The sequence below is a fragment of the Carcharodon carcharias genome, chromosome 18 (assembly GCF_017639515.1).
Source record: "Carcharodon carcharias isolate sCarCar2 chromosome 18, sCarCar2.pri, whole genome shotgun sequence".
In the NCBI taxonomy this organism is placed as follows: domain Eukaryota; kingdom Metazoa; phylum Chordata; class Chondrichthyes; order Lamniformes; family Lamnidae; genus Carcharodon; species Carcharodon carcharias.
In genome coordinates, this window is record NC_054484.1 from 65,577,608 (window position 1) to 65,603,975 (window position 26,368).

Consider the following 26,368-nt stretch of genomic DNA (forward strand, 5'->3'; position numbering starts at 1 on the left):
AAAAAACAAAGTCAGTTCAGATTATTATTTTATCTTTTATTCTTAATGTCTTCCCTTATGACTACATGCTTAGTTTTGCATAACTGTACTTCAGTTATAAACATCTAACAAATAATATAATGAGGATGACGACGAAAAGGTTCGGATCGGAAACGTTCTAAACTACAACTCTAAGCTAGTTGAACAGTTGCCCCAAACAAGAGCTCTCCAACAATGACCGTACATTAACCAATCCAGTATGCATGGCTACTAAGGCTAGTGGATCAGTGAACATAATTCATCACAGGTGTGCAATAATGGAAACCAGAATCCACGAGCAAGAAGCAGTCTTTCCATGTTAAACTGATCAGCATTGACAGGAATAATATATCAGTTGTGTAATGAAGTTGCCTTGAAGGAAACTTAACTCTGAGTACATTGCCCTCGAGTCAGCTCTGCCATTCAATAAGATTGTAATAGCAACGTTCCCTCTAATTTTATTTTTTTGTTGTGTGCTGCCTATTAATTTAAGTACTTGGGGTTTTAAGTTTTTTGTGACTGCGCACATGCAGTTAATTAAAGGAGATGACTTGTGCTTGGGCCTGTGCAGGAGCTTCCAGGCTCCACATAGCCTACTTCTACTTCTGTGCCTATTTATTCCTTTCTTGTGCTTGCTTGTGCTTGCATTCATCTGCTTAAAAAAAGATGAACTTGTCCAGTTGGAAACACTCATAGCTTTCACCCCACCCAGCACCACAACCCTCCACACCAAAATCTTTTTTTTCCACTTCTGAAAGTGGCGATTCATACTGAGCAGTTGTTTTGTATTCACTGGCAACCTTCCTGCACTTCACCTACATGCAATATCTTATGTATGAGCCCAGAAAGTCAGATTTTCCATCCTTTCATAATCATTTGGTGGAAACTCTGGAAAATGATCAAGCATGAGAAACCCTGCCTGAATCTCTATTCCCCTCCCACAAAGAAAGGAACATTAAGGCTATTGATAATAAGCAGCTGAGATTGGAGATCACACCCCAAAATAAACATCTTGTTTTGATAATCGTTCATGGGATGTGAACATTGCTGGCAAGGTCAGCATTTGTTGCCCATCCCTAAATGCCCTTGAGAAGGTGATGATGAGCAGTCCTCTTGAACTGCTGTAGTCTGTGTGGTTTGAGTGCACACGCAAAGTGCAGTTTGGGAGGGAGTTCCTGGATTTTGACCCAGCAGCAGTGAAAGAACAGTGATATAGTTCCAAGTCGAGATGGTGTGCTACTTGGAGGAATACATGCGGGTGGCAGTGGTGTTCCCATGTGCCTGCTGCTCCTGTCCTTCAAAGTGGTGCAACCCACAGGTTTGGGGGTGGTGTTGAAGACTTTGGCGCATTACTGCAGGACATCTTGAAGATGGTAGATACTGCTGCCACAGTGTGCTGTCGTGGAGAGAGAATGTTTAAGGTGGTGGATGGCTGCCAATCAAGTGGCTGCTTTGTCAAGCTTCTTGAGTTGAAAGCTGCATTCATCCAGGCAAGTGGAGAATATTCCATTACATTCCTGACTTGTCTGACCTGATTTAATTTGGCACCTTTCTAATGTGTATAGATTGGTATTACTTGGAACATGTATTTACCATCAGTGTATGTAAGGACTTTTTTCATTCATACAGCCACCGCGCAAGACTATCTTTCTATTAGACACTTATACAGCCTCCTGGACTCAACATTGGCTTCAATTTCAGATGTTAACCACTGGTCCTGTTTTTGTTTTGGACAGCAGTTGCTGGTAAAGGATTCCGCTGTTGCCATTTACTCTTCCTTTGGACCCATTTCTTGTTTCTTTACTTGTCCCAATATTGACCCCCTTTTGTCTTACACCATCATCATTTTAGTCATTCAATCTCTCCTGTTATCTACCATAACACAGACATTTCCTCTTGTTCATTCCCCTTACCTCGTTTTTGCTACCTTTGTACTTATTTAAAACTTGTTGCATCTCTAACTTTTTCTAGTTCTGATGAATGGTCATTGACCTACAATGTTAACTCTTTCTCCACAATTGCTGCCTGACCTGATATTTCCAGCGTTTTCTGTATTTTTATAAGCAAATTAACCCCAAACCATATATTGTGCATGAGCATATTCTGCATTGATCACTTTATATTTGAAGAAGACACTTTCTCATTGCTATCCTAAAATTACTTCTAATTATCTTAAACCTACATCCTCTTGTTCTTAATCCACAGTTTAATTTAAAGTAATATTCTGCATTGGTTTTCTTTATACTCTTAACAATCTTGTTTATCTCCATATGATCATGTTTCAGATACCTCATTTTCAACCTAAAATGGCAAAGACTATTCTTATAAACAATATGCTGGGCATCAGCCTTGTGTCTCTTCTCTACACAGCCTATAGGACTGAATGTCACTTGTTTCTTGGAAATTAGAACTGTGGTGTATTCAACATGTGGTCGGATTAGGGCAGTATATACTCTTAACAATCTACCCTATCTCTATATGATTATGTGTCAAATACTTCATTTTCAAGTTGAAATGACTAAGTCTATACAATTTGATTGCCTCTCCTAACATTTTTTTTTACTTGGTATGTTGTTTAACATCAGTAACAACAAAATTATGTACAGTAGCTTTTTTAGCACAGTAGATATCCTAACACATTCCCAGGAATTGAGAGAAAATAAGTAAAATAATTCAAGAATGGACATCAAGCCATGCTGCGAGCTGACTGAAAGAGTCTTAAAAGTTTATAAAGGTCAAGAAGGACATGGAGAAAGCAAGAAAGAATTGCAGAGTCTGATTTAGACGGCTAAAGGTGAGACAAAGAAAAGGGGGAAGAAGTGTATAAATGACCAGTGTCAAAGGGCTGAAGGGGTGTAAATTTAGAGGAGATTGGAAAGATCAATTCTGCATTAGAATGATCAACCAAGGTGACTAGATGCAGTGAATTAGTTATATTTGCTGCTTTTGATTTTTATCAAAACTAAATTGATGGCATTGAAGTGCTCTGCTTGTCTCCAAGATTCTCAACTCAAGTAGTCCGATAAAGTCCTAGTAAATTTCAGTCAACAGCAGAAAACTCCATGCTTGAAAGTCTTGCGCATTTAACTTATAGGGTAAGTTTTGATGGGAAATTGAAATGTAACCCTAATGTAGCAAAGAATGCTTTTCTCCAGTTACATTTCAGATGTTATTGGAAGGTTTTGTTCTTTTCTTTGTGCTAGGAAATTTCTCATGGTGTTGCTACTGGAACAAAACAGAATTAATTTAATAAATAGTGGGCTGTTCACCTAACATAAGCAAATAAATAAGTTTCGACCTGTCACGTAAAGCAGTTATGTAAGTTTACATCTATACACCCCTTTTTGTTTATTCTTGAATGACTTATTATATTGTGACTAATATCTAGTTCATGGTTCATATTAATATTTTAGAGGTAATGTTTAGTGCTGTGAAGATTAAGTTGCATTTACCTCATTTTCTACAGTTAAACTTTAAACAGCTTGGAGTCTTTTATTTATTTGTTCACAGGATGTGGGTGTCATTGGCAAGGCCAGCATTTATTGCCCATCCCTAATTTCCCTTGAGAATTAATTAAGTCCATTGCACTTAAAAGGTTGGGGCCATGTTGACTTATGGGGTTAAAAGCTAGAAAGGTAAGATCCTAAAACAGTATATGGGTTTACTTAGCTGGAGAGCTGGAAATGTGATGTCAACACTGCTTGCAAAGAAGTGCAGTCCAGAGAAATGTTTTGTTTTGGGAGTTAGAGCTAAATTAAAATTATTCAGTGAATCTTGAAAGGATTCATGGAGATGGGTGGAGCTCCAGAAGGTTATCTGGTTTCAATTTATCTGTGTGTTTGTTGGGAGGTGGATTGGTTGCAGTTTGGACCTCATGTGGTTCGCAGATCACAAAGAAGCCCAGGGAGCTGTTAGCAGTCTCCAGGCAGTTAGGGCTCGGTGAAATCCTGGTAAGCTGAGAAGGTGGTGGTAGGTCACTGGTTCTGTGCCAGGCAGTCAGGGCTCAGGTAAGTTCTGGGAGCTATTTATAGCTTGGTATAGCTGGAAGACTAGAGTTCTGAGAAATCCAGGAACAGTGCTTGTTTAGTCAAACTAATGGTCTGCTAGGAATTGGAAGTGTGCTGGTAATTAGAAATGGGAGTGCAGCTTTGTGAATCCCATGGAATGCAATCTCAGAAGTGATTGAACCATCAGGAGGTAAACAATCGCTGAGGCTGTCCAAGTTGGAATGACTTCTGAGGGAATTCTGAGGCTAGATCTTAGAAAGTGAGGAGCTAAAATCCCTAGTGAGGGAGACAGGGTTTTAATGAGATTTTGTGACTCACAGTGATCAATGACGTCTGTGGGTTGCTGAGAAATCCATGGGATCTGTCTTAGTCGCATCTGCCATCTAATGTGCAGTATGGTGTGTTCGACGACATTTTGCCTCTTAATTCATATTTACCACAGGTTAATTCAAAATGTTAGAGTATAAGATGGACTTGTAAACTGTTTTACTTTTTTGACCTAGTATAGTAAAGTTTATTTTGCTTATTTAAAATTGTGGAATCTTGTGACTTTATTCTTCTAGTGGATATCTGGGATTTCAAACTTTGTCCGCTTAAGCAAAAAGTTACTGGCCCCTAACCGGATTGTAACAGTGTATGAAGTCAAAGCCCGTTGGGCAATTTAATTCCTTTTTCTCCATTATTAACTCCTTTGCTCAAATTCAAACTAGAAAAGCTCTATATGAATAGGTTTCTGTCACAGTACCATTATAACATGGAGTCAAGAGGTAAAATTGTGTTACTTTTTCCTTACAAATTGACTTAATGCTTTAAGAAAATTTTACCACCTTTTTCCCTCAGTAACTGAAATTTCTGATGTCAGCATAAAAGTTGAACAAAATTAAAACTACATATCACAGTAATGATTATGTTTATCCATTGAATTGTCTTTTAAGGCTTTTATTAAAGTTTTACTTGGAACCCTTACAAAATTGATGAATTGGAAATTGCAAGCCTCCAAGGAAGAGTACTAAATGTGCAATTACGTGGTTATTTTGTTAAAAAAAATCAGTTAAACGGAAATATAATCAACATTTTTTCAATTTTAGGTTGGCAAACAAACAAGATTGTGATGGAGCATTAGCGGAGGCTGATATCATAGAGTACCTTTCATTGGAGAAGTTGGTCAATGAAAATAAATGTCTGTGTCAAATTGTAAGTATTTGAATATCACCATATATTCACTTTCGTTTCTGTAATAAAAATGCTCAGTTTATTTCATTTTTTCCTTCATAATTTCCTAGTCAATCTCTTCTGAACCCTTCCATGGCCTTTATATCTTTTCTAAAATAAGGTGTCCTAAATTAAATTATCAAACTGTGGTTGAATCAATGATTTGTATAGGTTTAACATTATCTGTTTGTCTTTGTATTCTATGCCCCTATTTATAAACTTAAATCTCAGCTATAGCAAATTGCTCTTCTCACTTTTAATGATTTATTCATCAAAGCCCCCTAAGTGTCGCTGCTGCTTTATTTAAAGTTTTATCAGTTAGTGTCCATGTCTACTCCTCATCCTTCCCACCAAAATGCATTACCACAGTAGTTTTCCACATGAAACGTCATGTACTGCTTGAAATGCAAGCTTTTACTTTTAACATACCTTTATAATGACCTGATTTGAAGCTGTTAATATTTCAGCTCATGAACCTGCAGAAAGTTTTAGCAGTAATTAATTTCTATAAATGATGCCAACAAAGTTTTTATTTATGGATTTGATTGTTAGTTTCTAAGTTAAGCAGTCTTGTAAAATAAACATTTAATCCTTTTTACTATTAATTTTAATGTACTTTTCAATATATTGTAATGGTGAACCATTCACTGGTATAGCATTGCAATGGCATATCTATTTTACAATGAACATTTTTAAGTGGTTTATTAAATTAGCTCTTTTAGAAATGCTTTTAATTATGTCTTGTATGTTTGAATTTATTACTGTAATATTGTAGATTTCCTTCTCTCAAAACCAGATACCATTGTCCCTTTTACAAGATCATATAATTGGGAACCTATGAGCACTTGATGCTAACTCTTAATGTAATTCCTAATTGCTCATTTCATAGCAGAACCAATCACATTATACCAAACTAATGTTGTGCTATAGAGTCATGGGGCAGAATTTTGCTCTTGATGGGCGGGGGGCCCCACCGGCTCGGTGGTGGGCGGGCAGCGGATTGCCACTGCCAAAAAGGGCCCCGCCACCATTTTGAGCGGGCAGGTCAATTAAGGCTGCCCAACGGGAAGCTCTATGCTCTTCCTGTGCGGGGGTGGGGGGAGGGATTCCCCAATTGTCAGAGTGTGCTCTTTCGCGCATGCGTGCGAAAGAGCGCACTGCTCCCTTAGACTGTGTTGTCTCAGGGAGAGCGCTCAAAGTTTTGTCAACTTCAAAAATAGAAAAATAAAAAAATTATTAACATGTCCCCCTCATGTGACAATGTCACACGAGATGGGACATGTTAATAAATATCACATAAACTTTATTAAAGTTTTTTAAAACACACATGAAACCTCATCACACTGGTGGATGAGGTTTCATGCTTTTTTTCAGAAGCCCACTGGGGCTCCTGGCCTGCCGGCCAACCTTAAGGTTGGATGGGCAGGGTCTTTAATTGGCTTAACTATCCTGACAATGGCCTCAATTGGCCATTGACAGGTCAACGGGTAGACAGCACAATCAGCTGTCCGCCCACCTTCCTGAATATTCAAATGGGGCAGGATGACATCATAGGTTCCCCTCAATGTCATCCCACGTAATTTTCGGGTCAGCGAGTGGGCCCCACCCCCAGCTCACCGACGGAAAAATTCTGCCCATGAAATTTCCTGCCCCACTTCAGTATCTGCGTCCTTAAGGTTTACTTTATTTCCAGCCTTGTTTGGAGTTCTAGAACCCCCAATTCTTTCTGTGCTCCAGTCCCTAATACTCATTTTATCTCCCCACAACCATACTATGGGACCCTAAAGCCCATATTGCTGCCAGATCATGATTTCCCCATCCTCAGTTCTCTGAGATCATGACACTACCTAATTCCATTGCTGTAAAACTGAGACATTTCCACAGTGAAACCAAAACAGCACCCTTCTTCCAAACCCTGCTTACCCCTTCTCAATTGCTCTTAGTTATAGGAACACTTTGACAAGTTCTGAGTCACTCTAGGATTCTGCTCAGTGTTGCAGACCTCAGCATCCTTTCCAATGCAGCCTCATCCTGGGATCTTCTATTCTCACCAGGGGTGAACCCTGACATTGCCCTCCCATGCCACATCCCAAGAATCGCCCCTTATTCCAGTGGTACCAAAGCTCAGGATCACACTCCACAGTATGACTGCTCAAGCTACCAGAGCCCAACACACTCCCGTAATTACTGCCAAATACTAAACTCATCTTCCCACTGCACCTGCTGCTGCCATTAAACTCCAGCATATCAAGAACTTTGTAAAATGTTACCTAGAAATTGAATCATTTAATCATACAAATTTAAATCATGGAAGAAGGCTTTTCAGCCCATTGTGCCTGTGCTGTTTTTTGAAAAAGTCGGAGGAACCTATAACAAAGGCCATTCATTTCTGGTTTTCATCAAAATATTAACAGAGCCATGCAATTTGGTCCCCATAACACCATGGGGACACTGAAAGAATTTCTACAATTCCACTGCTGCATCAGCTAATTTCACCCATTACAAACCAGGAATTAAATCCAAGAAATGTGTGTCTACCATGAAGCTTGGTAGCAATTCTCCACTAAGCATAATGTTCAATTTGTACCAATAGGAGCCATGTTCTGCAGCTTTGGGGTATGGAAAAAAATTGGACAAAGCCATCAGGAAAGGCCTTAGTTGGCTTTTGAATACCATAGCAAAAGATTACGAAGACCTACAAGAACGGGTACAAAAAGACACAATGGAGCAGAAGGTACAGGAAGAGAAAGAAAAACGAGAACGGGCAGAGAGAGTACGTAGAATAAGAGAGGAAAGGTAAAAGCACATTTAACAATTTAATTTAGTTCTGTCGAAGGGTCATGAGGACTCGAAACGTCAACTCTTTTCTTCTCTGCCGATGCTGCCAGACCTGCTGAGTTTTTCCAGGTAATTCTGTTTTTGTTTTGTTAACAATTTAATTGTCTGACTTACTTAGATAATACTTAATTTTCAGCATTATTAGTGAAGTAATTTTTCAATCCTTCAGAAGAATTTGAATTGTAACCAGTTTTCCACTTTTAATACCATTGTATACTTTAAAATAATAATTGCAAAATATTCCCTTGCCTCAAAAAACATAGATTATATTGTCATGTTTTCTAAGAGTTTGAATGATTAGAATATTCCCTTGCCTCAAAAAACATAGATTATATTGTCATGTTTTCTAAGAGTTTGAATGATTAGAATAGCTTGAAAATGGTTAAGAAGATTTACTTGAGGGATGCTAAACTATTATTTTTTGTGTAGTGAATTATACATTATTTTTAATATCCATCCTAACTCAGCAGTAACACTTTCATCTGAGTCAGAGGATTGTGAATTCAAGTTCCTCTCCAGAGACTTGAACAAATAATCTAGGCTCATACTTGATTGCTGTACTGATATATTAAGATATATTTACATGAGCCTGAAATTTACTGTATTACTGTCAGCACTGAGCAATTTATCAAGAGCTGGTCCACATATATTCTGGAGTGTCATCTCCTCTCCAGATTTTTTTTGTGCTGTTAAGTGACATCAAAGTATGGGACCTCCATTCTAATTCCTACTGGACATGATACCATATCATAAAACAAGACAATATTTGTACAGAGTATACACGTTATTGTGGGCAAAAATTTTCGCTCGGCTGGCGGGCGCGCGCCCGACCTGCCCAAGAGTGAAATGACATCGTGCATTGACATCGGTCAAGCATGCTGACATCAAAACACGGTCGTGCGATTGCTCGGTCGGCAGATGTGTGCCAGAGCCAGCAGCGCACCCACCAACAATTAAGAGGCCTGTTAAGGCCATTAAGTTATCAATTAACATAAAGTTTTTGCTGCCCGTCCAACCTAATGGTTGGCGGGCAGGCGAAAAGGCCAAGTGGCCTTTGCATTTTTTCGGAGGTGGGGTGAGGTTTCCAAAAGCAAATAAAAATAAAATAAAAACATCAATATTTCATTAATAACATGAGTCACATAAGGGGGGCATGTTTTATTATATTTTTATTTAAAAAACATTTTTTTAATATCTCTTTATCTCCTTGAGGCAGTTTCGTGCCTCGGGAGATTATGCAGTGCTCACTCATGTGCACGCGTGAAGTTTGCGCTTGGTCGGCTCGCTACCCCAACCCCCGCTCCCCCCCAGGGCTGAGCATCTCCGCTCACGTTTCACATTGGGCAGGCCTTAATTAGCCCACCAATGTGAAATTGCGGTGTGGTGCCAATCAAGGGCGGCGTTTGGCTTCCCAACCACCCCTGCTGAGCACCCCTGCCAAGGGAAAAATTCTACCCTGTGTTACTGGATTAGTAATCCAGAAGTCTGGACTAAGAATCCAAAGAATATGCATTCAGGTCTCACTATGACATCTTGAAAATTTTAAATAAAGTGATTGTGAAGTTGTTGGAATGTCATAAAAACCCAGCTGGTTGACAAGTGTTCTTTTGGAAAATAAATTTGCTATCCTCTGATCTATATGTCACTCAAGTCCCACACCAACATGATTGACTCTTAACTGTCCTCTAAAGTTCAAATTAGTCATTATATTAAACTATTCTGGGCAACTAAAAATGGGCAATAAATGCTGACATTGCCAATGACCCCTACATCCCAAAAATTAATTTTAAATTTACGCATGATAAATCTGACATCATTAAAATTTCCCTGTGAATTGTCATTATTTTAAGACTAGTTTTCAAAAAGCATTTATGTCTTTGTAGAGAACAAAAAGAAAAGGAAGTCGCTGAGCAAGAGGGGCACCCCCTAAATCAGGAAGAGGATGATGAATCTGACCTAAAAATAAACCCTTTTCAACCTATATCTAAGGTCATTTCTGTGGTAGGTATTAAGTACATGGCCAGAAAGAGTTGTTTTTGTTGTTTAACTGTTGGATTTTAATATTGACATCAGTTTTTTGACTGGATTTCTAATTAATCGCATTACATTTTGATAATTTTAAACAATATTGCCATCTGTGTGCTAATATGTCGCAGTTAAGGTGAGGTGACGTTGATTGCCTTTGACTTCAAGGCAGCATTTGACTGAGTGTGGCATTAAGGAGCCTTAGCCAAATTGATGTCAGTGGGAATGAGGGGGGAGACTCGCCACTGACTGGAGTCATACCTAGTGCATGGGGGAGGCAGTGGCTTAGTGGTATTATCACTGGACTAGTATTCCAGAGACCCAGGATAAAGCTCTGGGGGCAGATGGTGGGATTTTTTTTGTTATTGTAAAAACCCATCTGGTTCACTAATCCCCTTTAGGCAAGGAAATCTGCCATCCTTACCCATTCTGGCCTGCATGTGACTCCAGACCCATAGCAATGTGGTTGGCTCTTAAATGCCCTCAATAGGGATGGGCAGTAAATACTGGCCTAGTCAGTGACACCCACATCCCATGAACGAATAAAAAAAAAGGAAAGTTGTAGTTGTTGGTGGCCAATCATCTCAGCCCCAGCACATTCCCTCAGGAGTTCATCCGGGTAGTGTCCTAAGCCCAACTATCCTCAGCTGTTTCATCAATGGCCTTCCCTCCAACATAGGGTCAGAACTAGAGATGTTTTCTGATGATTGCACAGTGTCCAGTACAATTTGCAACTCTTCACATACTGAAGTAACCTGTGCCTGCAGCAGCAAAATCTGGACAACCTTCAGGCTTGGTCTAATAAGTGGCAAGTGACATATAGGTGCCACAGAAGTGGCAGGCAATGATCATCTCCATCAAGAGAAAATCTAACCATCTCCCATTGACATTCAACTGCATTACAATCACTAAATCCCTTGCCCTCAACATCTTGCAGGGTACCATTGGCTAGAAACTTAATTGGACCAGCCATATAAATACTGTGACTACAAGAGCAAGTCAGAGGCCTGGAATTCTGTGGCAAGTATCTCACCTCTTCACTTCTCGAAGCCTGGCCACCATCTGCAAGGCACAAGTCAGGAGTGTGATGGAATACTCTCCACTTGCCTGGATGAGTGCAGCTCCAACAACATTCAAGAAGCACGAAAGTATCCAAGACATCCCACTTGATCGGTACCCCATCCAACCCCTTAAGCATTCACTCGTTCCACCGGATTGGCAGCAGTGTGTACCATCTACAAGATACACTACCGACCTCGTCACAGCTCCATCAACAGCACCTTCCAAACCCCCGACCTCTACCATCTAGAAGGACAAAGGCAGCAGACATATGGGAACACCACCACCTGCAAGTTCCGCTCCAAGCCACACGCTATCCTGACTTGGGAAATATATCACTGTTCCTTCATTGCTGCTGTTTCAAAAACCTAGAGCTCCCTTCCTAACAGCACTGTGGGTGTACCTACACCATGGGGACTACAGAGGTTCAAGATGGCATCTCACTAACACCTTCTCAAGGGCAGTTAAGGATGGACAATTGGGGTTACCCATTTAAGACAGAGATGAGAATTTTTTTTTCTCTTAGAGGGTCGAGAGTCTTTGGAACTTTCTTCCTGATAAAGCAGTGGAAGCAGAGTCTTTGAATATTTTTAAGGCAGAGGTAGGTAGATCCTTGGTAAGCAGGGGTTGATAGGTTATCGGGGTAGTCAGGACACAGATTTGAGGTTACCACCAGATCAGCCATGATCTTCTTAAATGGCAGAACAGGCTTGAAGGGCTGAATGGCCTATTCCTGCTCCTTGTTAAATGTAAATGCTGAGTTTACCAGTGACCCCCTCATCCTGTAAATGAATAAAAAGAAAATGCATATAGAAAAGTCTGTAGACCTTCAGAAATCCTACAGTAGCTCTTAACTGCAATTTTTAGTGTAGGCCTTGCATCAAAACCTAACTACAGTACTGAGGACCACATATGGTCTGAGAGAAAGCTATGTTAATGCTTAGTTTTTGACTCAAATAATGTTGAATGGGATTAGATAGCTAGCTGAAAAATTCAGCTAAAGGATCTACTCAGATCACATAATCTTTGTCATAAGGAGTACTGTGTAAGGAAAGATGTAAATGCATCGGAAGCAGTTCAGAGAAGGTTTACTCGATTAATACCTGAAATAGACAGGTTGTCTTATGAGGGAAGGCTGGACAGGCTAGCTTGTATCCACTGGAGTACAGAAGAGTAAAAGGCGACTTGATTGAAACATAGAAGACCCTGAGGGGACTTGACAGGGTGGGTGTGGAAAGGATGTTTCCTCTTGTGGAAGAATCAAGAACTAGGGGCCACTGTTTAAAAGGGGTCACCCATTTAAAACAGATGAGGAAAAATTTTATTCTCTTACAGGATATATGAGTCTTTTGAATTCTCTTCCTGAAAAGGCAGTGGAAACAGAGTATTTGAATATTTTTAAGGCAGAGGTGGATAGATTCTTGGTAAGTGAGAAGGTTCTTGGGGTAGGCAGGAATGTGAAGTTGAGGTTAAAATTAGATCAGTCATGATCTTATTGAATGGCGGAGCAGGCTAGAGGGGCCGAGTGGCCTACTTTTGCTCCAAATTTGTATGCTTAGATGTATAAACTGAAGAATATTTTCAAGAATATTTATGTTGCTGTTACATTCTGATCATCTATGGTAGAAAACTCTTGAAGGTAAAATTTAGTTTAACAGATGTATCGAATAGGGTTGTATGTGCTTGTTTTTATTTAGGCATGATCTAGTAGTACAATGACATGTTCAAAGTGTGCATTTATCTGAAATTGGAGTATAAAGATTATAGTTAATTTTAAATTTAACTTTAATTTTCCTTTATGAAAATCTGTTAAAATAATGGAAATAAATGATTGGATTTTTGTTGGAATGGTTGCTGATTGGTTATGATATTGACAGGACTAATAATGGCTGAAAGATCCAAAGAGTTGTGTTGTTTATTACTACATGAATATTCTCGAAAAAGTGAAATACTAAGACTATTTCATTTTCATGGACTGGCACTTGAGATGTGAAATTTTGTAACAGGATATCACAAGTAGGACTTTGAGCAATGGCAAGTAAACCAACACTTAAATTAATATCTTTCTGTGCACATGCAACTTATTATTATTTGCCAATTATATGAATACATTCCAATATTATAATTTGTAGTTTTCCATTCAATATTATTGCACTTTTCAGTTAGAGTAGCTAGAATGAACAGCCTGTGAATAATTGGTTTGTTCTTCACCTGCATTACAGGATTCCATAAAGATCAAAGAGCTTTGGACGAGATGTCTGTAAAATATGTGAATTATCTGATACTTATATTTTGAGGTAGATTTCAGAATTATTTGATTTAGAACCGAATTGAACACTGGGATTTCTGGGTTCATGGGAACACTGGAGGCAGTAGACATAAGTAATTAGCTGGCATTCTGAGCTGAGTGTGATTATAATGTTTTTAAAAATAAATTTACCAGGTCACATGCTAGCTGAAAAGTTCAAATTGAAAATAAAGAGCAATTCTGCTCAACAGGTTAAGCAAGCAACAATGACATGCTTGTGTAACTAAGTTTCATATAGTAGCTCCCTGATGATTCTATTCATCAGGTTAGATAATATTGATGGACATAATAAATAGGTTTAATATAGTATCATTGTATTAACTCTGTTCAACAGGTTAGGCAACATTGCCTGGCACAAGAAAAATAAGGTCACTATAGCATCACAAAAAGACAGAAAAAGTTGCCAAATAGAATGTTTGAGATCAGTACTTACGTTGAGGTTGATGAGGGAAGGCAAAAGAACTAGAGTAGGCTGTGGCATTTCGGGGACAAAGAAATCTATAAGCTCCTCAACTAGCAGCCAGTGTGAGGTCTGAGGAGACAGAAGGGAGCTCAGACATTACAGTTGCCTTGGAGTGCGAACAGGAGAAGAACAGCACTTGCCACTTTCTATTTTCTCCATTTGTTTTTTGTTAGAATGAAGAGAAAATCAGAAAACAGAAAGAAAAAAACAAAACACAATCTAATGGAGAGATTCTACTAAACGCCTCAGAAAAGACAAAATTGTCTAAGATGCAAATAGAATCCAGCAACATCAATCAAAACATTGAGAAAGTGAAGCCAGCTGCCCATGTATTAACTGAGCAACAAGAGGAAATTGAGCACAACTGGAAAATGCCAGACTCTGGTAATTATACAAATGAAATTGCTTAGGGTATATAAAGCAAACAGTAATATATGGTAACTGTCAAAATTTGTTCTGCACATTGTTTATTAGACTTGATTAAAATGGTGTTTGTACTTAACTGTATATTTCAAGCTATATGTTTTAAACAGAGCCAGGGAAGAGAAAAGTCAAAAAGATTCCTATAAAGAGAAAGAACAAGGTAGAACCATATGGTACAGATGATGACTCTGAAAATTCCAGTCCACCGCCACCACCTGGTGAGTAGAAGCCTATTTTTCTGGCATACACCTAATAAGAGAACCAATTATGTTCAGAAACAAAGGGAGCAATAAATTATTATGTTTGTAATAGAGCAGTCACAAATACTGTAGGAAAAAATGAAATTCAAAAAAGATATTCAAATTAAAAGAAATTCCTAGCATTTGGTGGCAATTTATGACAAATTATAACAATTTTGGCTGTTATTTTAGAATAAATAGAGTTGACCAATATAGTTTTACTATTTTCCTTTAAAAAAGCAGTAATCTGAGCTACAGCTGCATACAATAGACAATTGCATCATGTTGGTGATAGCATCAAAGCAGGGAAATCCCAGGTTAGTTGATAGTAGTCAGGGTGATGGTAGGGTTGCTAACATTGACATTGTGTCTCTCACTGGGGTGGGAAAAACTCAGTCAAGGTATCCACTTGTAGCTTCTATCTAATGCTCTGTGCCCATAAGTACACATGCTAATGCAGGTTGGGAACTGAATTTTTTTTTTGTCCAACTTGCCCTTCATGACCAAATTGCCTGCCAGCACACTATCCAGCCTCACATGGGAAGGATAGAAAACTGTAAGTTAGAACCTATGTAAATGTACTACAGCAAGAGTTGGTACCTTCAAGAAAAGAAAGGAAAAATTTGGAGGTTGTGGGTGTTATACCACAAAAGCCGGTTAATGAAGGATGATACTGGAACCAATCTTTACTCGGTCTACCATTTATTAACAGAGTGAAACATTATAAACGTACACTTCCTAACTCAACTAATTTCAGTGAGTGTTCCTTTATATCTCTTTGTGAAACCTTAATTAATGTCCTTCACCTGCATACAATAAAACACAATTGATATGCAACTAACAGTGGATGGAGGGGGGGTGCCCAATTGAAAGCTCAAAAGTGCTTTAATATTGTGCGGCATCACATTCTGTGAACAATTTGTTTTTCCTGGAAGTTTAAGTTTATTGATATCATGTGAACAAAATTATGGAGTAGATATATTTACGGAATAGACAGTAGCTGGAACTGTCTTCCATAACCTCCATAGTGAGACACGCAAGACTGTAACACAAATATTTTAATTGGTCTGTAATGATACTAGCCTGAAACTTTTAGAAGAATCATACCAATGTTGTTGAACATCAGCAGAGTATGAAGGATAAGTTCCATACAAATTAGAAATTCTCCTGACTTACATTCTAGGTCCCTATTTTCAAATTATTACTATTAATGTATCTTAGTAAGAACACAGAACAGAAATTAATTCTCCTTTATATACTGAAACCTCTGGGTGAATTATCTGTCTAATCAATTTCTGTTGCAGTAAAAATATGTAAGTCTTGATCAACATCAGGAAGAGGCTTTTGGGTTGTAAAATCAGCTTTACAATGCAACCTATATATCCGATTTTATATCAGGTGACTCCATTTACTATGGTAGTTAAGAAATTATAGCGCCACCTGTAGAGGTTATAAAATTAAAGTTAATCTTCAGTCTTAATCTTGTAGTTATAGGTAAATAAGACGTCCCAATAAGGGGAAAAAAGGAACCTCTAGTTCAAAGTCTAACCGTTCATTTCCCTCCGCCCCCACATGCCTCACATATAATGTATTTAAGTGGCAGTTTTAGTCATGTACACACTAATTCTGCTAGTCAAAAAGTTTTTCTTTAACGGTACTGTGCACTTGTCTCAATCTGTGATGATAAAATATTTGTTCCTTGTTCCATGATCGCTAATGAAAGCATTTAATATCGGATAGTGATGATATCTGTTTTGATTGATTCTGATACCAACAGCCATGTCCAGGACACACTGGCAAGAAACAGGCAACAATTGCCATTCACATAGCATCTTTAATTAAGGTAATTGATAACGAACATCATAGAGAGTTTTCCTCAGAGTGCTAAACCCTCTGGGCCAAAGCAAATAAATTAGAGAAAGAAACACATTCAAAATTGGTAGTCCCATCAGGATATAGATCTTAGCCTGAGGTTTCCTAAAGCAAGTTTGGATCTTTGCTATCAAGCCCCAAAGCTAAGTCATAATTCTTTGTCCAGACCAGGTATTGTATTTCAAATAAGGCCCTAGGATTTTATATTCATGGATAGAGTGTCCTCAGGGGATTGCCTAAGTTAACTAGGCAAAAGTTCGGTATCGTTTAATAGACGCTTTATCAGTTACCAAGACCTTCCAAGTTCAAGTTCCTCCCTTAATTAAAGATACTATGTGGATGGCTATTGTTGCCTCTTGCTTCCCAGTATGTCCTGGACATGGCTATTAGATATCAGAATCAGACATTGTTGCTGGATTAAGATACATAGGATGATTCCATACATGTAAGTCTGTCAGAGGTTTGGTGACTCCAGGTTATTCTTGGATCAGGTTTTGGATGCCCTCACCAACTACAAGGAAGCCTATTCTGGGGGATGATTCATCCTGTAAGAGACAAAAAAATGGCAAAATGCCTTTTGAACTTAAACTCGCCATCTTGAGAATGAAAATTTTAACACCCCATTTTAACACTTGCCCAATTCATCAAGAAAGTTGTAAGGTATTGTTGAAAAAAGAGACAAGTCGAAGCTTTTTGTCTTGCACTCTTAGGATACTTGCAAGAACACCAATTTTTTTTTATTCCTTCATGGGGTATGGGTGTCGTTGGCTAGGCCAGCATTTATTACCCATCCCTAATTGCCCTTGTGCAAAGGGTATTTAAGAGTCGACTTCATTGCTATGGGTCTGAAGTCACATGTAGGCCAGACCAGGTAAGTATGGCAGATTTCCTTTGCTAAAGGACATTAGTGAACCAGACAGGTTTTTACGACAATCGGCAATGGCTTCGTGGTCATCATCAGACTCTCAATTTCAGATTTTTATTGAATTCAACTTGCACCATCTGCCATGGTGAGATTTGAACCCAGGTCCCGAAGACAACAATTTATACTGTATGTGAAGAGAGTGTTGATTGGTTGCCAAGTGGACTCTGTTTTGTAGGGCCCTGTGTATTAATATATGTAGCTTCCTGTATATGCAAATGTGCCACACTGTGAGCCTGACTGACAATCTTAAATTTTTAGCACATTGAGGATTATTTAGTAAATGTTGTCCAAGCGCAGAGTCACATCTAATGTTGGACGCTGTGTTTTGAGTTTTGCAAGCTCAGGCTGGTTGTGTACAGTCTGTACCTTGCCCACTGTGAATAGCGACTGGGACATGCTGTCTGATGTGATCTGCCAGTCTTTGGGGTATACAACCTACATACCTGACATCGCACTGGCACAAATGAATGTGCCACATTACTCATTTGTGTGATACACAGAACGTCTATTTGACTTGACGGCAGCAACCTTGAAGTGGCGAACGGCAGCAACACAAGTGGTATTCGCCACTAAAAGTTTGCTGCCTATTACACAAATGAGTTATGTTGGATATTAATTTCAGTGCCAGCGTGATGCTAGGTATGTAGGCCGTACATCCCAAAAACTAGCAGATCGTATCAAACAGCATGCCCCAGCTGCTGTTCACAATGAACAAGATGCAGAATGTACCCAACCAGCCCATGATTGCAAAACTCAAAACACAAGGTGGAATTTCCTGTGCCTGCTGGCGGCGGGTGTGATAGGTGGCATGAGCGGACAATATGGCGCGATCAGTTTCACGACAGTAGGAAGGCAGGTTGAGATTGTCCACTCAGCCCAGAATTGGTTGTCGGGAACCTCACTGTAATACATCAGCGTGTCATTATCAGGCCATCCCGCCAGGCTCTTGCACCCCCTGCTGGATCATCTGTCCACGTCGACAGGAAACGTGCCAATCATATCAATGTGGCTGCGCCTGAACTGTCTCAGCTGCAGAGGAATGGTCGTTTTCTACAGGTTTCCCGAATGGCGGCCTGCACTTTGGGTGAACAGGAGGTGAGTACACAGCAACGTTCTGCAGAGCTCACCGGGGTCGCCTGGCTTCAGGGGCACGGCAGGGGGCGGGTAATGTCACCCTGCCTCGGAGGCGACTTGTGAGGGTGAGGGGGCACAGGGACCAAGTGCAGCCTTGCCCTTGATGCGACTTGTGAAGGGGGGTCAAGTGCAGCCTTGCCGTTGAGGCGACTGGTAGCAGGAGGGGAGGGTGGTGGTTAAGGGCAGCCTTGCCGTTGAATAGAGCGCACAAGCATTCGGGGTGGCAGTGTAAGGTGGGCAAGGGAAGTGGCCACGCATTTAGGAAACCTGTAGAAAGTGACCATTCCTCTGCAACTGAGACAGTTCAGGCGGAGGGACATTGACATGATTGGGGTTGGGCTCCTAGCTTATCTGCCCACTCAAGCAACACAAAGGCATCAAAGTGCCACCAAGTTCTCCAGAGCTCCCCCAGCCCCCAGCACAGACTGCAAATTCATGAGCACTTCAGTGGACTGCAGAGCAGTTGGAGTGCAAACGTTGTATAACCTCCTCGCTAAAGCTGGCCATGTAGCAGTCACTGCTGGAGGTGCTCACAGCCCCTTGCAATGTCAGCATCCCTGTTTGGACCAGCCTCCCCCATGGTTCAAGCTAACAGGGCAGCCATGCAGCACAGTGATCTCTGGCCATCCAAGTGGTGGCCAGCACTCTCTAGGAAACATTAAGGGGCCATCACACTTAACCAGGACAGGTTCTTAATACACCCATGCTAACCACATGTCTCTCTCCCTTTCATCCTGCAGGAGAAATGCATCACAATCATGAAGTCTGGCGAACTAACTATATGCCTGATGGCCTACAGAATGCGAAGAAGACGGAGGAGAGAGCGACTGAGGCTCCTGGCTGCACAGAGGAAGAAGAGGTGGCTGGGGCTCCCGCACACGCCGCCCAAGAGCCACAGGGAGTCATCGCAGGCTGTTGCCAAGCAACACTTCTGGTCTATAGATGCCGTCTTTCATTCCTGCAAATGACCGAGAACCAGTGTCGTAGAAGACTGCGTATGTCTCGGGAACTGGTTGCTCATATCAGCTACTTACTGCAGAATTTGGCGCCACAGGCACATGGAGGGCTGTCCACTGCCATTGGCTGTGAAAGTGACCGCGACGCTCAATTTCTATGCCAGCGGCTTCTTTCAGGGCTCCACAGGTGACCTCTGTAGGATCTCTCAAGCCTCCACCCACAAATGCATCCATCAGGTCATGGATACCATCTTTGCGAGAGCACACAACTTGTGCATTTCGCCTGGGACCAGGGCAGCCACGATGCAAGAACGATTGGATTTGCCCAGATTTCGGGCTTCCCACAGGTGCAAGGATGCGATTGACTGCACTCATGTGGTGCAGATCTCCATTGCAACACACAGTGGACTACATCAACTGCAAGGGCTTCCATTTGCTGAATGTGCAGCTGGTGTGCGACCACCAGAAACACATCCTGCAGTTGCATGCATGGTTTCCAGGGAGTGTGCACAACTTACCCTGGCGGAACGGAGGAGATCATTCATCCTCTTGTGACACTGGCTGGCTGTCCTCTTCTGAAGGGCATTGGCACTGACCACCACTGCCACCGCCTCCCACGTTGGTCACGTTGCTGCCCATCCTGCGGCCAGAGCGAGGGTACAGGACATTGCAACGGGCTTCCACGGCATCCAGCAGCCGCTCAAGGGACCCGTGATTAAACCAGGGGCGCTGCAGTCTTATCTTTAAAGCCCATGTCTCTGGGCAGCAGTGGTGAGCTAGAAGCCATGCGTGCGTCCTTGCGGCTAGCCTTTAAACATGGCGCCCAGGGTGATGCAGAGGTGGATGATGGCGGGCAGGCGAATGAGGAGCCCGCCTGCCATGAAGACAGCATGTTTCCAGGGAGTGCGTAAATAATGAAGCCGGCTTGGGACGATACAGCGTGAAAACCCACCGTCGCTGGGCAGCATGCCATTTTACCCGCCCTCTACTGCACTTAATGCAAATTTGGGAAAATTCCGCCCACAGCGTCCAACATTTTTGTGTACTGGAAATTACATATATTAATACACAGGGCTCTGTTCTTTGCAGACAGAACACGTGCACACATTGTGCCTGTTTCAGTGTTACAAAGGAAGTGATAGCCATTCGCTGACTTATTCCTCAAGGCAATGCCTTGACCAATCCGTCAATCTGCCTGGTTTAAATTTCAAACAATGCTTGGCAGTTAACTGTCAGTCACTGTCACTGGTGCATTCTCATGGCAACGCCTCTACCAATCAAGAGTCCATTTGCCAACCAATCAGCACTCTCTTCACATGCAGTATAAATTGTTGTCTTCTCTCTATATTGGTATTCTTGTGACATGCCCTGAAGAGTGCAAGACAAAGCACTTTGGCATGTCTGTTTTTTCAGCAATACTCAAGTTTTGTACTACCAAACGACTATAGTTGCAAGGTTTTTTATTCTGGCCAATCTACCATTTTAGTATTTCAACAATATGAGCACACTTGTGCCAAATTCTGCAATTTTCCGGGCATCTAAGTAACTTGAAGACTATTTTTACTGGATCAAATTTATTTTCAATGTTCTTGTATACTTTAGGTAGCTAACTTCAACATAATTTTTATAATGTTTTCATTTGTGTTCTCTAAATCATACTTTCTTGAATATTTTGTTTGCTGTAATTTTATTTAGATCATTTTAGCTCACCTGGATGTTTTGGCTTTTTAAAAGCTTGTTCTTGCTTTGTTGGACTTTAACTTCAACATTGTAGCAAGATTCTTTTCAACCCAGATTTCCATGTTTAATGGTGATTTTGTCTGTCTTCCTTTAGTCGGCTGGGGTACTCCCAAAGTTACCAGACTTCCAAAACTTGAACCTCTTGGTGAAACCCAACATAATGGTAATTTTTTTTCAATGTTCAGTGTTGCGTGACATGCTTATTTTGAACTCCATTTGGTTTGTTCAGCAGCAACCTCCACCAATGATCACATACAATGTAAAGCCCTGAAGCAATTATTGTAATTTGTTTTTATCTTTTGATGGTTTTAGATACTTTGGTTTTATTTCATAGCAAGAATGTATTTATTTTGCATAATTTATATGACAAATTTTGGAGTTATCTGTTGGGAGTAGTTTTTGCTTTCTCCAGGCTTGTCAGCATGATATCTATTACAGCCGGTATATCTAAAAAAAAGCAGTGTATTATGTGAATAACTATTACAAAATGGCATACTGAATGGAACAAACTTATTTAGATAAATATATATATATAGTATGTTGGTAAAACCAAGAAAAAAAACTCACTGTATTCACAGAAAACCTCACCTCATGGAGCACTTTGAGCATTCCGAGTCCAGACCTTGAAATTGCAGTCTCTGTGCCAAATTTCCCAACTCCTCCTTCAAACTTCACTTTGGATTGGCCCTTTAAATGCTGGAATTGAGTCCACATCATGCGAATCCACAGCATGCCCACTGGTCCTCATTCAACTCAGAAGTAAAATGATAATAAGCTGACTCTGTTAAAATGCCCGACAGATATGTTGAAAGTACTTACAGGTTTCCGAGTGATATTGGACACCCCACACTCCCAATGCACCACGAAGCGAATATCGGTGTCCATTGGCTTGCGTGCTCATTGTCTGTCTGTGTGTTCCTCTCTACCTACATATATCTTCACACACTTGCTTTTATATAAACTTAACATCTGCAATAAATACTGCAGCTAATTAAGGGAAACGTGTTTTTCGAGAGCTGAAGTCATAAATGGAAGAATACACAGTGGAGGGGAGTTAGCTCCTTAATATTAGAAAGATATAATAGTCTGGAGAAAGTGTAAGACAGATTTATCAAGACAATACATAAGAGATGAGAAATCTTGAATTTCAAGGAATACCTAGGTCAACTGGGGCTGGATTCTTTTGAACTAGAGGATTAAATGTCAAGGCAGGGGTTCTTCAAAAAGGTAATTAGTATAAGCAAGGTAAATACTATTTCCTTTTGGCAGGTATATCCAAAGTTCATGATCTTAAGATAAGCACAAGATGCTTTAAGGATAAGGTTTGATGAAACTTATTCACACCTAAGTGTTAGCATTATGTGAAATAAAAGGCACAAATGATTGCTGCTAATTTCAAATGGCACTGATAAGAATATACAAGGACATGGGGAAAAACAAGATAATGGAACTGTATGAAGTCAACATCCAAATCAGCATAAGCAATAAGAACTGAATGACTTCACGTGCTAAAATTTCAATAATTACAAAGCTAGATTGTGGTTTTTTTTATTCTTTTATGGGATTTGTGTATCGTTAGCAAGGCTAGCATTTGTTGCCCATCCCAATAAACTCTGTATAAACTGTTCCAATGCTTCAACTAGTTAAAGTAGTGAGTTGCTAAGTCATGCAGACCAGGAAGATCAGAAACACAACCTCTGAATTAATTGATCTCAGCCAGGATATGGGCAGGAGCACTGCAAATGGGCCTGGTGCCCCAAGTTAGAGGGAAAAATCAACCAGGGTTTCTATTACTAAACTGAACACAAACCAGCAACTGCACCAACATAGAAACAATATAGCATGGATGCTGGAAATCATCTGAAATCATTAGCAGAAAATACTAAAAATAATTAGATCAAGAACCATAAGCATAGAGAGAAACAGAGTTAACATTTCAAGCCAATAAATCTTAACCTTTTATCAAAACTGGAAGAAGTTTAGCGGTCTAAAAGTACTGAGCTTGGGGGAAAGTGGTGGGAAGAGCAGAGGAAAGAATAAAAGGGAAGGTCTGTGATAGAGTGGAAGGCAGGAGTCATGAAATTAAAAAAGGATAAGGCAGAAGATGGTGATGAAGGAACAAGAAAAAAAAACAAAATATGGGTTTAATGGAACTGTAAATGGTAAAACCAGAACCATTATCAGCATCTACTGTGGGGCGAGAAAAAAAAAGAGCAGTGGTCTTGTTCTGAATTTGTTGCACTCTGTGTTGAGACTGGAAGCTTATAAAGTGCCTAACCGAAAGATGAGGTGCTGTTCCTCAAGCTTGGGTGAATTTCATTGGAACACTTTAAGTATCATAGAATGATTACAGCATAGAAGGAGGCCATTCAGTCCATCATGTCTATGCCGGCTCTCTGAAAGAGTTAATCAGCTAGTTCCGCTGCCCCTGCCCTTTCAGTGCTGCCCTGCAGTTTTTTTTCCCTTCAGATGCTTATTCATTTTCTTTTTGAAAGCCATGATTGAACCTTCCCCCACCACACCCTCAAGCAGTGCATTCCAGATCATGACCACTTGCCGTGTAAAAAAAGTTTATGTCACCAATGGTTTTTTTTAGCACTCAGCCTAAATCAGTGTCCCTGGTTCTGAACACTTCTGCCAGTGAGAACAGTTTTTTTTCTGCCTACTCTTGCATAAGCGCATCAAGATTTCCTCTCAGCCTTCCCTAAGAACATCCAGGTAACTGAAGTTCCTCATCGCTTGAACCATTCTTGTAAATCTTCTCTTCATTGTATCTCAAGCCTTCACATGTTCCCTAAAATGTAGTGTCCAGAATTGGATATTAATGTTCCAGTATGGCCGAACCAATGGTTCATAAAGGTTCAATGTGACTTGCTTGCATTTGTACTCTGTACCTCTATTTATAAAGCCTAGAATCCCTTATGACTCTTTAATCACCTGCCATTTTCAATAATTTGTGCACATATATCCCAGTGTCTCTGTTCCTTCATCCACTTTGGAATCGTGCCCTTTATTTTATGCTGCCTCTCCTCATTCTTTATAACAAATTGCATCTCTTAACACTCCTGTGCATTAAAGTTCATCTGCCACATGCCTGCCCATTCTAACAGCCAGCCTGTGCCCTCTTGAAGTTTATCACTATCTTCCTTACAATTCACAACACTTTAAAGTTTTGTGTCATTTGCAAATTTTGAAATTGTGCCCTGTACATCCAACCCATTAATATATATCTAGAAAAGCAGCTATCCTAGTCCCAACCCCTGGATAATCTCCCTAAATTGCCGCAGTCTGAAAAGCAACCATTCACCCTGCACTCTGTTTCCTGTCACTCAGCTGACTTCATACCCATGCTGCCACTTTCCCTTGTATTCCATGGGTTTCTTCTTTGCTGGCAAGTCTGTTATGTGGCACTTTTATCAAACTCCTTTGGAAGTCTATATATACCACATCAACAGCAGAACTCTTATCAACCTTCCCTGTTAACTCATTAAAGAACTCAATCAAATTAATTAAGCATGATTTGCCTTTAATTCCTGCAGATTTTCTATAATTAATCCATATGTTGACCTAACTGTTAATTTTGTTCTGGAGTATAGTTTCTAAAAACTTTCTTACTACCAACTACAACTTATATTTATATAGCACCTTTAACATAATGAAACAGAGCATTCTACAACAAAGTATAACACCAAGCTAAATAAGGAAATATTAGGTCAGATGACAAAAGGATTGGTCAAAGAGGTAGGTTTTAAAAAGTGTCTTAAAGGAGGGAAGGGAAGCAGACAGATGTAGAGGTTTAGGGAGGGAATTTCAGAGCCTGGGGACTAGGCAACTGAAGGCATAGCCACCAATGGTGGAGCAATTATGATTTGGATATGCACAAAAGACCAGAATTAGAAAGGTGCAGATATCTCAGAAAGTAAACTGATTGGCCTGTAGATGCCAGATTTACCCTTACAATCTTTTTTGAACAAGGTGTAACAAACTGAGATAACTAGGTTCTTGATTGGTAAGGGAATCAAAGGTTACAGGGAGAAGGCAGGAGAATGGGGTTGAGAAACTTATCAACCATGATTGAATGGCAGAGCAGACTCGATGGGCTGAATGGCCTAATTTTTTTTCTATGTCTTATGGTCTTATTTGCAATTCTCCAGTTCTCTAGCATCACCCCCATATCTAATGAGGATTGGAAGATTATCGCCAGTACCTCTGCAATTTCCACCCTTACCTCCTTCAACATCCTCTGATACATCCTATTTGGTTCTGATGACCTATCAACTTTAACTACAGCTAGTCTTTCTCACACCTCTCCTTTATCGTTTCTTAGTCCATCCAGTATCTCAACTGCCTCCTCTTCCACTATGACTTTGGTACCATCCTCTTCCTTAGAAAAGACGGGTGCAAAAGTACTTATTTGGTATCTAGCCATGCCCTCTGCCTCCATCTGTAGATCCCCTTTTTTGGTCCCCACCCAGCCAGCTCCCTCTTACTATTTATATGCCCAGCAAAGAATTTTGGATTCCCTTTTATGATAGCTTCCAGTCTCTTTTTGACCCCTCTTTGCCTCTCTCACTTCCTTTTTCACTTCTGTAGTGCTGAAAAATAACATATTGTTGAAGTTTTTCATATTGCACTCACCAGGTCAGTCGCAGGGGAAGCAACAACTTTATACTGTATGAGAAGAGAATACTGATTGGATAGCAGGTGGACTCTGGTAGAGGCGTTGCCATGGAGAATACACCAGTTAACTGCCAAGCATTGTTTGAAATTTAAACCAGGCAGTTTGATTCTGGCCAAGGCATTGCCCTGAGGAATGAACCAGTGAATGGCTCTCACTTATTTTGTTTAACCAAAACTGGCGCAATGTGTATACATGTCCTTTCTGTCTGCGAAGAACAGGGCCTTGAGTATTATTGTATGTAGCTTCCAGCACGCTCAAATGCGCCACACTGCGAGCCCGACTGATGATCTTAAATTGGTTGTCAGCGCAACTTTTAGCACACTGAGGATTAGTTAGTAAATGTTGTCCCATCACAGAATTACATCTAATGTTGGATACTGTGTTTTGAGTTTTGGAAGTATGGGCTGGTTGGGTACAGTCTGTACCTTGCCCATTGCGAACAGTGGATGGGAATTGCTGTTTCATATG

General features: G+C 40.3%; 1 protein-coding gene across 3 annotated transcripts in view; it reads left to right on the plus strand.

Annotated features, from left to right (window-relative positions):
- The window catches only part of arl13b (ADP-ribosylation factor-like 13b), a 93,261-nt gene that overhangs the window by 59,491 nt on the left and 7,402 nt on the right, over positions 1 to 26,368 (plus strand). For 2 of the 3 annotated variants that reach the window (XM_041210990.1, XM_041210992.1), the window contains exons 5-10: positions 5,114 to 5,219; positions 7,831 to 8,033; positions 9,959 to 10,076; positions 14,104 to 14,314; positions 14,464 to 14,571; positions 21,314 to 21,382. In XM_041210990.1, coding sequence (XP_041066924.1) covers positions 5,114 to 5,219; positions 7,831 to 8,033; positions 9,959 to 10,076; positions 14,104 to 14,314; positions 14,464 to 14,571; positions 21,314 to 21,382 — 815 coding nt within the window. The remainder of the gene's footprint in view (positions 1 to 5,113; positions 5,220 to 7,830; positions 8,034 to 9,958; positions 10,077 to 14,103; positions 14,315 to 14,463; positions 14,572 to 21,313; positions 21,383 to 26,368) is intronic. The other variant, XM_041210991.1, reaches the window with a different exon arrangement.